This window comes from Eublepharis macularius, chromosome 5 (assembly GCF_028583425.1).
Source record: "Eublepharis macularius isolate TG4126 chromosome 5, MPM_Emac_v1.0, whole genome shotgun sequence".
Classification (NCBI taxonomy): domain Eukaryota; kingdom Metazoa; phylum Chordata; class Lepidosauria; order Squamata; family Eublepharidae; genus Eublepharis; species Eublepharis macularius.
In genome coordinates this window covers 126,611,200-126,625,495 of record NC_072794.1, presented here as the reverse complement: position 1 = coordinate 126,625,495, position 14,296 = coordinate 126,611,200, and the positions used below count along the sequence as shown (strand labels likewise).

The 14,296-nt window shown below is 40.1% G+C and overlaps 1 protein-coding gene across 7 annotated transcripts in view; it reads left to right on the top strand.

The window, feature by feature from the left end:
- Window positions 1-4,508: 4,508 nt before the first annotated feature.
- The window catches only part of CSDE1 (cold shock domain containing E1), a 29,140-nt gene continuing 19,352 nt past the window's right edge, over window positions 4,509-14,296 (top strand). For 2 of the 7 annotated variants that reach the window (XM_054979518.1, XM_054979517.1), the window contains exons 1-5: window positions 4,509-4,598; window positions 8,854-9,239; window positions 9,853-10,012; window positions 12,092-12,241; window positions 13,868-14,066. In XM_054979518.1, the coding sequence (XP_054835493.1) occupies window positions 9,887-10,012; window positions 12,092-12,241; window positions 13,868-14,066 (475 nt within the window). In that variant the 5' untranslated portion in view covers window positions 4,509-4,598; window positions 8,854-9,239; window positions 9,853-9,886. The remainder of the gene's footprint in view (window positions 4,599-8,853; window positions 9,240-9,852; window positions 10,013-12,091; window positions 12,242-13,867; window positions 14,067-14,296) is intronic. The other 5 variants (XM_054979519.1, XM_054979523.1, XM_054979522.1 and 2 more) reach the window with 5 other exon arrangements.

Here is a 14,296-nt window from a genome sequence, read left to right as displayed (position 1 = left end):
CCTCCCTCACACACACAAGGGTTAGCTAACATATAAAAGTGATGGGACAGACAGCCCTATATGCAATTTAAGACTGATGACATAATTATAAATTCAATATTTAGACCATATAATATTGTATGGGTATAAATAAAAATAATATTTGAGGTGGTATATAGGGCAAAAAGTCATGTGGTTGGTGGTAATTGTGAAAATGGCTCTCCATGAGCTACAGAGTTAGCCACTTCTCTTGGTATTCTAGCAATTTTCTGTAAGGCAGTAAAAGGGTAAGTTTTAAAATATCTGAGGATTAATAATTCTGAGCAATATCTCCTCACCTCCGCTTTCTGCATTCTCCAGCCATCGCATTTGTCCTGCTTGAATTCATTGTTGATGTCCTTATCCTAGTCTTCCTTCTTTCATTGCTGAATATTTGGATGTTGTGAAAATCTCCAGCTCATTATGTGTTTAGGAAATTAGAAAAACAAAGTGTGCATCCTCAAGTGAGTCACTAGCTGAATTGGCTCAAGCTGCTCTTATTTTACATGTGCAAGGACTGGTTACGGGAACAGGTTTATATTAGGCTGATGGTCCAAGCCCTGTATAAGGAGCAGGCCCTGTTCTACCATATACAAAGTAAAACTTTGGTTCAGGCTTCATGCCTGCAAGAGATCTTTCTAGGCCTGTTTGCTGAGAGAGGCACAGCCACTGTTAAATTAGCTGCACCTGCATTCCTTTCGTTTCCTGAGAAAGTGGCCTTGAGAAGCCCAGTGCCTAGCACTGCTCTCAGCTCTAGCCATACTCCCTAAACCTTTTCACTGAGGGAATGTCCAATTAAGTGATGAGCCCTGATTGGTTCCTTTCAGTGGGCTGATTCCCACCCCTACCCCCACCCCTCACCCCCCACTTTGAAGAAGCCTCACTGTTTCTTCGCAGTTTCTCTCTTTACACCATTGTACACTTGACCAGCTATGCTACCTTGTAATCACTGCCAACTACTAGCTATGGGAGAACTTCTAGCTCCATGCCATCTCCAGGATGCCTAGAGTGAGCTGGCATGGATGGACTTTGGTAAGAACAACCTGCCTTGGAACCAACTCAGAGAATGTTTAGACGGCTAGCCAGCGAGTAGTATTTTAGCTAGATAGAACATAGATAGAATAGCAAGCTGTTATTTGTTTTTTGCTTTGCCTGAATGCTTTTATCAGCGGTTTCTGCCTAGCAAATGCTCCTATGTTCTTCTAATGAATTACTTTATATTTAACAGCCTGTCTCCAGTGTTGCTTGCTAAGGAGGTACACACAAAAAAGAACCCAGAAGCAAGGGTGCTTTGAAATAATGACCAGAGCTCTTAGAGGCTCCTAGGGGTCCTGTGTGGTCTGGAGAACCAGCAGGGATGGGGGTTGAGAGGCTCTGGGTCAATACACCCTGAAAGTCCTAGGTATTCCATACACACATTACTGTGATAAGTTTCACATTAGCAAGGCCCTCAAAAACTAGCTGCAGTTGGGAGGTTCTTCCTATGCTTTAACATATTCAACTTAATTAGAAACCAGGCTCAGGATTTTGGAAGTTATGTATGAACATGTTCTATATGGAGTCAGACTATTGGCCCTGTACAATCTGGGACTGGTGTGGCCTTCTAAGTCCTCAGGTAAATGAGACTCTTTGTTTAAGCTTGCAGAGCATGCTGTACTTGAGTGACAGGTCTTCTACTTTGTGTGTCAGATTTGCACAAGTTACACTGCCACCATTAAGCAAGCAGAGCCAGTTTGGTGTAGTGGTTAGGAGTGCAGGACTCTAATCTGGAGAATCAGATTTGATTCCCCACTCTTCCACTTAAAGCCAGCTGGGTGACCTTGGTCAGTCCCAGCTTCTAGGAGCTCTCTCAGCCCCACCCACCTCACAGGGTGTTTTGTTGTGGGGATAATAATGACATACTTTGTAAACCACTCTGAGTGGGTGTTAAGTTGTCCTGAAGGGTGGTATGTAAATCGAATGTTACTGTTATGTTTTGTTATTATTTTAACACAATTTATGGTCAAGTCACAAAATTGCTTTCAAGATTGAGGTGAGTGGGAAGAGAAAGCTGGTACAACAGTCAATTGTGTGTTTCACAATAAGATGTTGAGTATCACCACATCACGAATGTTTAGAGTGGCATTATATGTTGGGATCTGGATATAGTGGAGCACTTTTCTATATAATTATTCAATCTTAAATTACAAGGGTGTCTATCTCTATTTTTCCTAGTTAGGTTTCAGAGCTTCCAATGAAATATCAAGTTTGAATCCAACATGAAAGTGTTACCTATCACAAAGGTGGAGTAAGGCAGAATTTCACCTGTGTGGGGTATGGGACAGCACTGTAAATAGTGTTACTGTACCGGTTTCTCTGCTCTAGAGTTCTGGAGGCAGCTTACAGCAATTTTTTAAAAAAATGGTATAAAAGAGCTAAATAACTAAAAACAAAAACTATCAGACCAACTCACACATAGGCCTGGATCCTGAAAAAGTGTTTCTATGGGCACAAGCATTTCTACTCACGGAGTGCCATTTTTCCACTTCCCCTCTCCAGCAGCAGTCTTAAATGCCCCCTGAAATCCTGTTCCCTGGTGTCCCCTCTCCCCCAGGAACAGGATTCTGCTCCAAGAGCATAAATGCTTGTGCCCATGGAATTTTTTGTCAGGGTCCAATGATAAGAGTGCAGTGGAGAAAAACAAGCTATGTGCTATCAAAAATCTGGTTAAACCAGTTTCCCCCGGCATTAAATCACAGTAATGTAAGCACAAGCCAAATGGGATGGGATTAAGTGCTTGCCCCAAATAGGCACTTCTCTCACTGCTTTCAAAGGAATGCACACACAGCAAGGCCTCCTAAGACCATGGCAAGCAGTTTTTCACATATCCTGTTCTCATGCCATCTATGGTTTTAATTTAAATATAGAAACCTAGCATATTGAATTGTGTCCTGAAATAGTTTGGTATCCAGTGGAGCTTTTTAAGCTTGCAAGGGTTGTACCCTCAGAAGCCTTTAGGGCCCTAACACACACGCATGCACACACGTATTGATGAAGTTTGCACCTACATGTGTTCTCTATGCAGGTGCACTTTTTGAATAGGGCAAACTGGTCTCTGTGTTCTTCTGTTGCCTCTCTGTTGCTATTTTACTGTTTGAAGAGAAGAGGTGGAAAATAAATGTAGTTTCACATATATTACATTATTATAGTAATCTCTACAAGAATATTATGGAGTAAATCAGCATTATTGCCACTGTAATGAAGAGCTGAGATTAGGAAATAGTTGTGTAGGTGTTAGAACACCAGACTAAGATTGGGGAGACCCAGATTCAAATTCTACCTCAGCCATGAAGCTGATTTGAGGCCACTATGTCAGCCCAACCTACTTCACAGTGTTGTGGGGTAATCAGAGAGAAGATCATGTGTGCAGCACTGAGTATCTCAAAAGAAGGCTAACACATACATCTAATAAAAGAATAATGGCTTCCATAACCCTATCTAGTGAATGCATAGCTAAGTTAAGAACTGAAGCAGAAGTTTCCCAGCTGACTGTTAACTCAGTATTATATACCAGCTACTATGCAGCATGTTTTGTAGGAATGGCTTAAAGAAACAGCAGCTGGCTCCAAAGGGGCAACCTTCACAACTAGGGGGGGAAAGACAGCATATTTTGGAAGCATAGACTGAAAATAAGGCCCAAGCATTGTGCAAATTGATCCTCACACCAGACTGTCCTGATATTCTGCCAGGCCCAGGCAACCACCACCATTGTTTTGTCTTACAGTGGGCTCAGCTTTGAAAGATACTCGCGGGACTATTCCTTTTTAAAAACATACCTTCAGCCATTCTCAAATGCTCCTTTTGAAATAAAAGGTGGTCTGTTTGTTATCAGTTCAGCCATCACATCAATAGAATAGAAATTTAAGGGCAAGAAGCAGCCAGCTTCAAAGCAGTTTCCTGCACCCCGTTAAGAGTTTCTTCTTGGGGAATGAGGGTCTCTCCCCCCCCCCCGCCCCGGCGGAGAGTACTTACAGAAGTTAAGGCTTTGTAGGTGGATGGGATTAGGAAATTAATATTAATCACACAGATCCTGTTAACATGAGAGCGAAAATTAGGTGAACTGAACTTAGGGTTGGTACTTTTCCCTTCTACCAGCACCCTCTCCCTTTAAGTGCAGTGTGTGTGGCAGTTACTCAACAGGTGCAACTGTAAAGATGGGAAAGTTTCCCTGTTAAACAAATAAATGTCTGCTTCCTGTGCAGGGAATTAAAAGGCCCACAAGCCGTGGCAAAAATAAAGGCAGCCATTTTAGACCAGTACAGTTTATATGAGAATTTTACGACCAAGAAAGTGAGCAACGCGTAAGGCGTCGTACTACTCCTTGCGGATCCAAAGCGCGCGTGCGTGGAGCGCGCACATTCAGCCGAACCCCCTCAAGTGCTTATTGTCCTAGCCTCGCTGTGTGGCTTTTCTGCGCACGCGTGATTCCACCGCCCCCCCCCCGTCGTGCTCGCGAGTCTCGCGAGAAGCCGGGATTTATTCCTACGTGCTGTGCCGTGCTGCTCATGGCGGCGCTGGAGCGGGGGCGCTGAGCTGTTGGGGTAAGTGGGGTCTCTGAGAGAACACCGCAGCCTCCTGTGTCCGCCGTCTGCGGCTCTGAGGACGTTAGATAAAGGGGTTGTGGTGGCTTGGGTTGTCTCCTGTCAGTGTGCTAGTGGCCAACGGTCTAGTGCGGGTAGGACCCCTCCCCCACTCGCACGCACGCCGCGTCCCTGCTCTTGACAGACGGGCATGAAAAAGAACGGGGGAGAACATTGCTGCGTACGGAGGACTGTGTCGAGTTTCTCGTTCTTTACCTCTCGCTTGCCCTTAGTATGGAGAGAGCGCGAGCGCACTGGTGGGCCTGAACCCCCGCAGCACTACGTTTCCCAGTGTGCACTGCGCGAGTCGCCTTTGCGCAGGGGCCGCTGGGGAATTGAGTGTAGGGGTGCGGCTCTTTCGATGGGAGCAGAGGGGGAAAGCACTACAGTTCCCGATGCGCCGCTTGCAACGTGTTGTGCCCTTGGGGCTTTGGGGGGATGGAGTCTTGATGTCTCATCCGGCGTGTGAGTAAAGGCAGTGATGTAACTACCTCTCCCAGCATGCAATGTGAGTGTGTGGGGAGGGGAAGAGGAGGTCAGTCTTCCTTTGTGTGAGGGGGAGCAGCCGCCATTTTCCTTCTTCTCTCCCCCCCAGCTTGGGGAGGGGGGCAAACAGTGGACACGCCCCAGGCGCCAGAGGGTGGTAACTCCCCGTTTGCGCAACCGGCAATAGGGACGCCTAATGCTGGATGTCTCTCCCTCCGTCAGCAGCTTTAGGGCCAGGAACTGAGTTTCCACATCTTTTTTTATACAGATGGGGACCCCTAGCCTTGTCGCCCCTCCATAGCAAGAGCCACCATCTTGCAGCCTAGGGACCATGTGCTGTGCCTGCCCTCCACTCTGTTGAGTCTGATGCTGCGGTATGGGGTGGGACAGCCAGCCATGTTTCCTTTCTCTTGTCTTTTGGTGAAAACGACAATACAGTCCATTCTCGTGACACGACTCTGAAAGCTAACCTTGCAATAGGTTTCTTCTAATCACTTGCTGAGATCTGGAAGTTGAAAAACAATTGTATCTGCATTTTTGAATTGCAGCGCAAATGCTTTAGCTTCTTTAAAAAAACATTTAAACAATTTAAAGCGACTATTTTTGTAAAACATTTTTCTTACATTAGTTAATAATGTCTGAATACAATCTGGGCCTTAAATAGTTATAAGAATAAAGCACTATTCACTCTGTTGTTTATGAGTTTATGGTTCTGGCTTGGTCCAAGCTTATGACTGTACTCACTTGTTTACTAACCATTCAATCCTAAGAAGAGTTACTCCAGTCCAAGACCATTGACTCCTATGGGCTTAGACTGAAGTAAATCTGCTTAGAATTGCACTGTAAAGAGCTACTGCTATATTTTCAAACCAGGATTTAAGTATTTGTTACCATCCTGTTTCCATAGTGTGGTGTTCATAATTATTATTTTGAGGTTGCATGTAGATTGTTATAATTTGGAGGGTAAAGTTTACCTGGTACCAAATATCATGTGTGGAAGTGTTTCTTAAATGCTTGCCTACAAAGTTGTTCTGAAATTTTAGTCAGTGACTCTGAAACATAGTTGCAAAAAATCTTGTTAAAGTTATAGTGCTATACAACTGCAGCATATTAAATTAGCTTTGCAGAGCTGTAACTCGAGAAAGCTTATATATACCCTACCGCAAATTTTGTTAGTTTTATAGGTGCTACTGGACTCTTGCTCTGTTCTGCTACAGGCATACTAACACAGCTACTCATCTTGATATAAAAAACAATTATTTGCATGTGAGGAGAAAATAGGAAAAAATAAGTTGTTAAATCTCTTCTTACTGTCGTTGACTTGAGATAATCCTTTGTGAATTCATGTATTATAGCAGAGACTGCTGCATTGAAGGTTTGGCAGCTGCACTGGGTGTTTACCATTGGTTAGGAGTATTTATAGCAGCTGAGCTGAAAAGTAAGGAATCTGAAGCACAGACATACACACTGATTTCATTGAAGTTCTAGCTAAGACTTCTGGTGAAACAAATTACTTTTCACAATAAGATATATAAAATATTTAATTTAATTTAGGCTGCAATCTTGTGTTCATTTTTTAGGAATATTTGAATTTTGGAATATTTTCACAGTAAACGTATATAGGATTGGGTTGTTAGTCCCTTTTGGATTCAGTAGAGCAGGTACTTTTTGTTGAAAAACTGCATGTTTCATTTGTGCTATATTTACACAAGGATGTTTACAAACAAAGAATAAATGCATTTAAGACATGTCTTGATCAAACTGCTAGGGTGTGTTCTTACAGAAATACTCAAGCAGTGTTTTTCTCTAGATTTTATTAACTAGAAGGGAAATTGGGCAGCCTTCATTTTTCTTAATTAAATAATTTGGGTGGTTCTTAAAGCATTTAACTATATTATGCCATTGCCATTTTTTGCCAACAATAATATAAGGAAATAATATAAGGAAACCTTTTCCCAAATAAAAGACTTATGAAGAGTTGTGAGCTTAGGTAGACTATAATAGTATAACAGTTACCTTACAAAAACTAAAATAATTCTTCCTCATTCATTCCTGTTTCCCAGCTCTCACTACTGGTCAGCCCATCCTCTTCATCCCAGCTGTAAGGTGCCCACCTTTCCTTGTGATTTAGCTATTGCTTAACACAGTCATTTCTATACTATGCGTCCACTGAGGATTAGATGTTGTAAGAACTCTTGGAGTCAGGATCCTCTGTGTTTTATTACATTCTAACCTTGCATGCCTTAAAAAAAGGATGCAACTCATTAATTAATGAGAAAGTGTCAAGAAAAGAGATGAATTTAATGCCATTGAAAACCCAAATCAACCACCACCACCCCTGGCCTATGGAATACAGTGCCTTTTTGAAGTTTTGGAGTACATAGGGTTTGAGGGGAAACAATCAAATATTAAAAATGTAAATCATATATTTCACTCCTGCACTGTCAGGTTGGAAAATTTATGGAAACTAAAATACTCATGTATCACCTCTTAAATCTTTGAGCAGTGGTATTTAGTTTTAGTTTGCAAATTGTAGGAATTGCCATGGAGGAGCCAGTTGTGGCCAGTTTGTTACTTTGTGTATCCTGCATAATTATGTTGATTATTCATATTATGCAATGAATTTTATTTATTTATTTAGAACATTTTTATTCTTCTCTCCAGGAAGGTGCCTGAGGGGGCTGGTAAAATAAAAATAATGAAATTAAAACATTAAATGTTATTAATTAAAATCCAGCAATAAGGAATCCAGCCCAATATAAAAACACAGGTCATAAAAACAGACCACCGAGAACTTAAAGTAACAGCGTCCAGACCAAAATAGTGTTAAAAATCATCCCCTTAATTAAAAGCCTGGGTGAACAGAAATGCTTTGCTCTGGTACCTAAAAGAAAGCAATGTAGGTGCCAGGCAAGCCTCAAGGGGAAAGGCATTTCTCAAGCAAGGTGCCACTACTGAAAAAGCATTGTCTTGGTCTGTAACCTGTCTCATCTCTGAAGGTGGAGGCATGGAGAGCAGGACTTGTGAGGCAGATCTTAACTGATGGGCTGGACAATATGGGAGGAGGTGATCTTTTATAACCCTGGCTGCAAGCCATTTAGGGCTTTAAAGGTTAAGAACCAGCATTTTGAATTGTGCCTGGAAACAAATGAGTAACCAGTACATATCTTTCAGCACTGGAATGATAACGATCCCTATATCTTGCTCCTGACAATAGTCTGGCTGCAGCATTTTGTACAAGCTGAATTATAGCTTGTCACTATCAAAATGTTGAGATCAGCTGCTTTTCAGGAAAGCATCATTGATAGGAAATTTCTTTTGGGATGGAATAAATATGCTTTTGAATATCCATAGTGGTAGTTGTGATCTTACTTGGAACACGTTCACGAATCATTTGAAATTAGGCAGAGTACTGACCATTAGTTAACTGTTGCTGTTGGTTTTGATAAATTAGCTAGATCTTACACTGAGTATAACAATTTAAATTTGCAGCGGTAGAGACTGAGCACTGATGTTTGTTTAGTGACTATGGAATATACTGCTTCTAATTGGCATGTATTCAATGAACAGCTAGAAAGAATTTTTTAAAGCATTAGTAATGTCTCTACAGCCTGTTGTGAGAGGTTAATGCTTCTGCTCAGAATTGGATTGAGGATTTCCTCTGTAAAATGTCCATAGTACACCTGTAAACTTGTGGCATAGTAAACTTACCTTGTTTCTCTTTCTCCAGTATGAAGTGTAACAGAACAGAATTTACCACCTGAAACTGCTGCTTCAAGTTCAGATCAGGAAAGGAACATACCACATCGTAACAACAAAACAAGACCAAAGAAGAGCAAACTTTACACTGAAGACACAACACTTGATCTGAAACAAGAAGTTTGTGCCTACTCAACAGCTTCAAAAGAGCACGTCCCAACGCTGCTAGTAGTCTTTGTTTTCTTCAGTGCTGTGCTGAAACTGCCCAGCACCAGTTATTCCTTATTAGCTTGATAGATCACTTTTCTCTTGCTATCTCTTTTTTTAACAATAGCAATCTTCAAACTTTGAAACGTGTGCTGAAACGAAGAATCGGCGAATACTACTGAAAGTGCAATATTAGAATATCACTGCGAGGTTGGTGCATGTACTCTGTTTAATAACAACATATTGTCTTTAATCATCCTGTTTGATGCAACAGTTAATTATTTTGTTCAAATCACAACTACTGTTGGTCAGAATGTCAAAATAGATCTAACATATGGTTGTGGTGCTCCTCTTAAATTATTTCAGCATTACTGTTGGTTATATTTGTTGAACTAACAGAATGCAATCTTGTAGCTGTTCTTCAAAGCTTTCTGCTGCTATTTTCCAGTTTCTCACTTTTGAAACCAATTTACTCTAATTCTGTAAATCTGATCTCCAACTTTCTTCATATCCTTCTCCCAATTACTGATATCCGTCAGTGAGTCTCCATTTCATATGCTGGTAGGTTAAATGGAAATTACCTGATGTTGTAAGGATAGCAAAATTGATAGTAACCATGGGTTCCATTAGCAGCCAGCTTCTTTCTCCATTTCAGAACCCCTCTGAAGTTTATAAAGCTAATAAATGCTTCCTTAACTAGCACATCAATCCCTTCTTGTCTAAAATATTAGGAGGCTGCCAGCATGGCAGCTTTTTTGATGACGCTGGATAAGTGGCAGATTTACATTGACAAGGTTGTCTTGTTTGATTTTGTTATATGCAGCATTATAAAATTAAGTTGAAACAGGCGTAAAAATATGGCAAGCACCTGGAAAGAATTTGTTGAATTTTCCATGCCGTCTTCTCCCCCTACTGCATACGTTAGTGCCAACCTGGGCAATGCATCTCCAGTCGGACTGAATTTATCACCTTATGGCCAATCAGTAAGTTCTTTTGCCATACTAGCAATATTCTTAAGGGTAAAGCCAAACTAGCTCAGATGGTGTGATGCAACAACCTCCTTTGAGCAAAAAATATGTGGCCAGTTTGCCAATTACTAGCAGAAATACCTGCTCATTTGGGGGCCTCTTATCACCTGAGGCATCTGGAAACCTTACCAGAGTGTGGTGAGGAAGCTAAAACTCTAATATTGATAGTTTCAGTTTGAAAGTCATTTCACACTCTTCCCCCTCATTCCCAATCATTCTCTTCATTGGTCATTGTACCAGGCCTAGTTCTTATACCAGGGCAATTGGTTACCTCTCCAGCTGTTTTAAAAATAAAACCCAATACATAGAGAATTTTGAAATTCTGCAGTCTCTCTATAGAAAACATGCTCTCATAATTTGAGTTGTCTGCCTTTGAGAGTATTTTAAGATAATCTCCTGTTTAAAAGAGGCAGAGTGCATGTCTGCCAACCTTTTTTGTTTTTTTGTGTGTGGAAACTCCACTGTTAGCTAGGAAATATAATTAATAAGTAGTTAATTGAGACTTTATCACCACTGTGCTTTAGTATCATAGAAATGGTCCAGATAGTACAGTTCAGAAAATTAACTATGATTACTAGTTTAATACTATGTTAAACTGATACAGAATTCTTTCACTTTAATAGTGTGTTTGTTCTCATGCTTGGTGTATTTGAGTAGGGAATGACTTAAAATTTTCTGAAGCCTTGTCTAAATAAATAACAAATGAATACTGTAGTCATGATCATATAAAAAATGAGTCAGGTTTCTAAAGATCATATTTGAGCATAGTTGAGGATGTCTGAAACAGGAATTTTAAGTGTAGCCTGGGGAGGAGCTGCCCCTGTGTTCTAGAGTACATACTCTACATGCACAGGTTCCCAGGTTTAATCCCTAGTATAGTCAGTTAAAGATGCTGGGTAGCAGGATTTTGTCTCCCAACCTTGGAAAACCACTGCCACTACAAATTAACTACAGTGTAAATGAACCAATAGTTTGACTCCATAAAAGGCAGTGTCCCATGTTTAAAATTAGTAACATTCTAGGGTTTAAGACTTTAAAAACTCATCTTCCTTGCCGTAAAAAACTGAAAATTGCACATGAACAGGAACTGTTTCCTGCGTTATGGATTTGGCATGGGACAATAGTTAACCAGCAACTGTCTGTAAATATAAGAGTGACATAATATGTTCTATAGAACTTGCACATTAAATGGTCAGCCTGCAATATTTTTCTGTTAAGTTATACTCTGTGCAGTAGCATTTGCATAATATATTTAACAAAGCTGTGGTAGAGCTGAGGCCTTCTGTAAACTTGCTGAAGTGATACTAAATTGAATTTACGGACCAAATTTTGAAGCGGTCATGCGTTGAATTAAGGTGGAATGCTGTGTTCTCCAAGTCATGGGAAGGAGAAGGTAGGACTTGCTATCTTACAAAGTCTTTAAATGTTGTGAAAGATAGGTTAGCTATCTTAACATCCAACTCATGAAACATTGTATGAATGTGCTCTATAGAGGATTTGTTGAATATGCCATGAGCATAAATCCTTGAGCCTCTTACTCAAAGCCTGAGCTATGCAAAACAGAACCTGTATAACATGTAGTAGTTTTTCTGGCTCTCATTTAAGTACCAATTATTGTTCCCTTCAAACATAAGGGTTCTATTCTCCCTTTAAAGTGCGAAAGGAGAGAGATATATTTGGGCATGTTCTTTGTTCTAGTACAAGAACATGAATAATGTGATAACAATTGGCATTGTCTACTGTGTGTATTTTTCTCCAGTGACACATCTTCCTTATGATTACTTTTGTGCAAGAGCTGGTTCAGGTTCTGGTATTATGAGCTACCTGAAGCATTGTTGGAGAGAAATTAATGGCTTAGAAATAGTGTTTATTCATAAAATTTATGCTGTAATCTTATGAAGCTCAAAATTTGGATTGACTACTTTTGACTTCCAGCTAAGTCTCTTGAAACATGGCATTTGATAGTTAACTTGGATGTACTTTTAAAGATGTGCTAACTATTGACTAGTTATACTGTGTACTATGTTATCACAGCTGTATGAGATGGAGAACCATTATACTGTGTCATCAGATCCTCTCCCCCCTCCTGCAGCTCCCCTTCCTTCTCATCCTTTACCTTTCTCTTCATCTTCTACTTCATCTGGGTCTAAAAAACAGAAGAGGACCCCCCTTTATCAAAGATCTGTAAGTCAGGGTGGCAGTTAACAGACATGTCATCACAGCATGGTGATCTTAGCTGTTAACTCTTGTATGCTTATGTTCTCACTTTTAATGTCACTGTTGTTAAATCTCCTCAACAGGTTAACTGACAAAATGCCACCTGAACCGTCTGGATTCTCAGATTGTGCTTTCCTGTATCTGTTTCAGAAACTAAATGTTTCACAGTGTCTGTGTTTGGAGGAGTTGTAACTTCATTTTATGCCTTATGAAATGTTGGTTGCATTCATTTTGTCCACTTATAGGTGTGAACAAGCAAAACCTAAATTTTAATTTGCAAAAACTGAGAGTACAGATCTAAGAGAGAAGCTTCACTTGATACACAATATGACATAATTTGTGACAAGTCAGATTAAAAGTTGTATGCATCCTCTCCAGAGGGATTGTTGCATCTCTAATGCTGCCACATTTGTAATGTGTGTGTTTGGGATGAATTGGGGGTTGGGGGAGTTTTTGTTTTTCTAAATGTCATATTGTCACCTTAGTACCAGTCTTACTTAATTAAAAAGCCTCCATAGACTTTCCAAGTCCATACTTACATATGCTTTTAATTACTTATCCTTTTGAGCTCATCTAGAGTTACTCCCAAGTTGTTATAATATTGCACGGTTTTGTCTTCAAAATCTGCCTTAGGAATTTCATATTCATCATTGTTCTTGAAGGATAGGTCAAGAATTTACAATGGCTAATGAGACTGCTTTTATTACCAGATTTCAATGCAGTTAAGTGATCTGTTTAGTCATAAAACTTGACCTTTTTTAAAGTGGGAGTTTTGTACCCTCTGTAGTTGTTCAGAGTTGCAGAAAGTTGCACAAAATAGTTTTTCTTAAACAGATACACAGGAAGCTGCGGCATGAGTGTAATACATAGTCTCAGAATGCATGACTTTGTCATTGCTTTGTTTTAAACATGCATGGTGTTTTCACTGGTTCCTAATAACACATTAGGAGGAGTGCTGTAATACTAACTTCGCTGGATTTAATTTCTTAACCAAATTGTTGTAAAAGTATCATATGATTAAATATTTGAAAGCTTTTAAAATTTTACCTATGTTTTAAAAAGAAGCTTAGAATAGTGATAAGCATTGGCCATTTATCTCTAATCTTTCCTCTCCATTTTATGGAATTAACCGATCTATTTGCAGATGCTGAAGGAACAGTTAAGATGAATGAGTATGTCAGGTGATGATACCTGATGGCTCTGATGCTTTGCGTATATTTAAGGATAGGATAGGGACTAACCCAGTTAAGGAAGTCATTTTTAGACTAAGCGTGTACATATTGTTTTGGCTTTGCTTTTTTGTTGACCTCCGTTGGCAGGCTGTATTCAAGGCTAATTTTGAGTGCAGTTTTGATTTTATGCTACATATATAGCAATTTGAGTTACCTGTGTGTAGTTTGTTAAAGCTGAGTTATGCAGCTGTTGACAGGTATATAAACCTTATGATTCAGTAACTGTTAGCCACCTACTTTTTTGTCTGATAGTCTTTAAACATTGACATTCACTCAGTACTTGTTCTATTATATTGAGTAAGTATAGCATAGAAATGGGGATTGCTCTTGGAAGAGTTAACAAGTTTCCCTTTGATTTCAGATGAGCTTTGATCCAAACCTTCTCCATAACAATGGACACAACGGGTACCCCAATGGTACTTCTGCAGGACTGCGTGAAACTGGGGTTATTGAAAAACTGCTGACCTCCTATGGATTCATTCAGTGTTCAGAACGGCAAGCAAGACTGTTCTTCCACTGTTCACAGTACAATGGCAACCTACAAGAGCTTAAAGTAGGAGGTAATTAAGTGACTGGTAGAATTCTCAGAGTTTGTAATTGTGAACTATCTTAACTTGCATTACAAAGCTTAATATCTCTTGTAGCTATAAACACATCTGCAATTATTCAGTAAACTGTTTACCTTGCTATAGTGCTGACATGTTGTGAGGGGCGTACTAGAAAATGCTTTGCAAACTGTGATCCCTCAGTGTTCGTTGGGGTTCCTCTTTGAAATGATAGCAGACAAGGT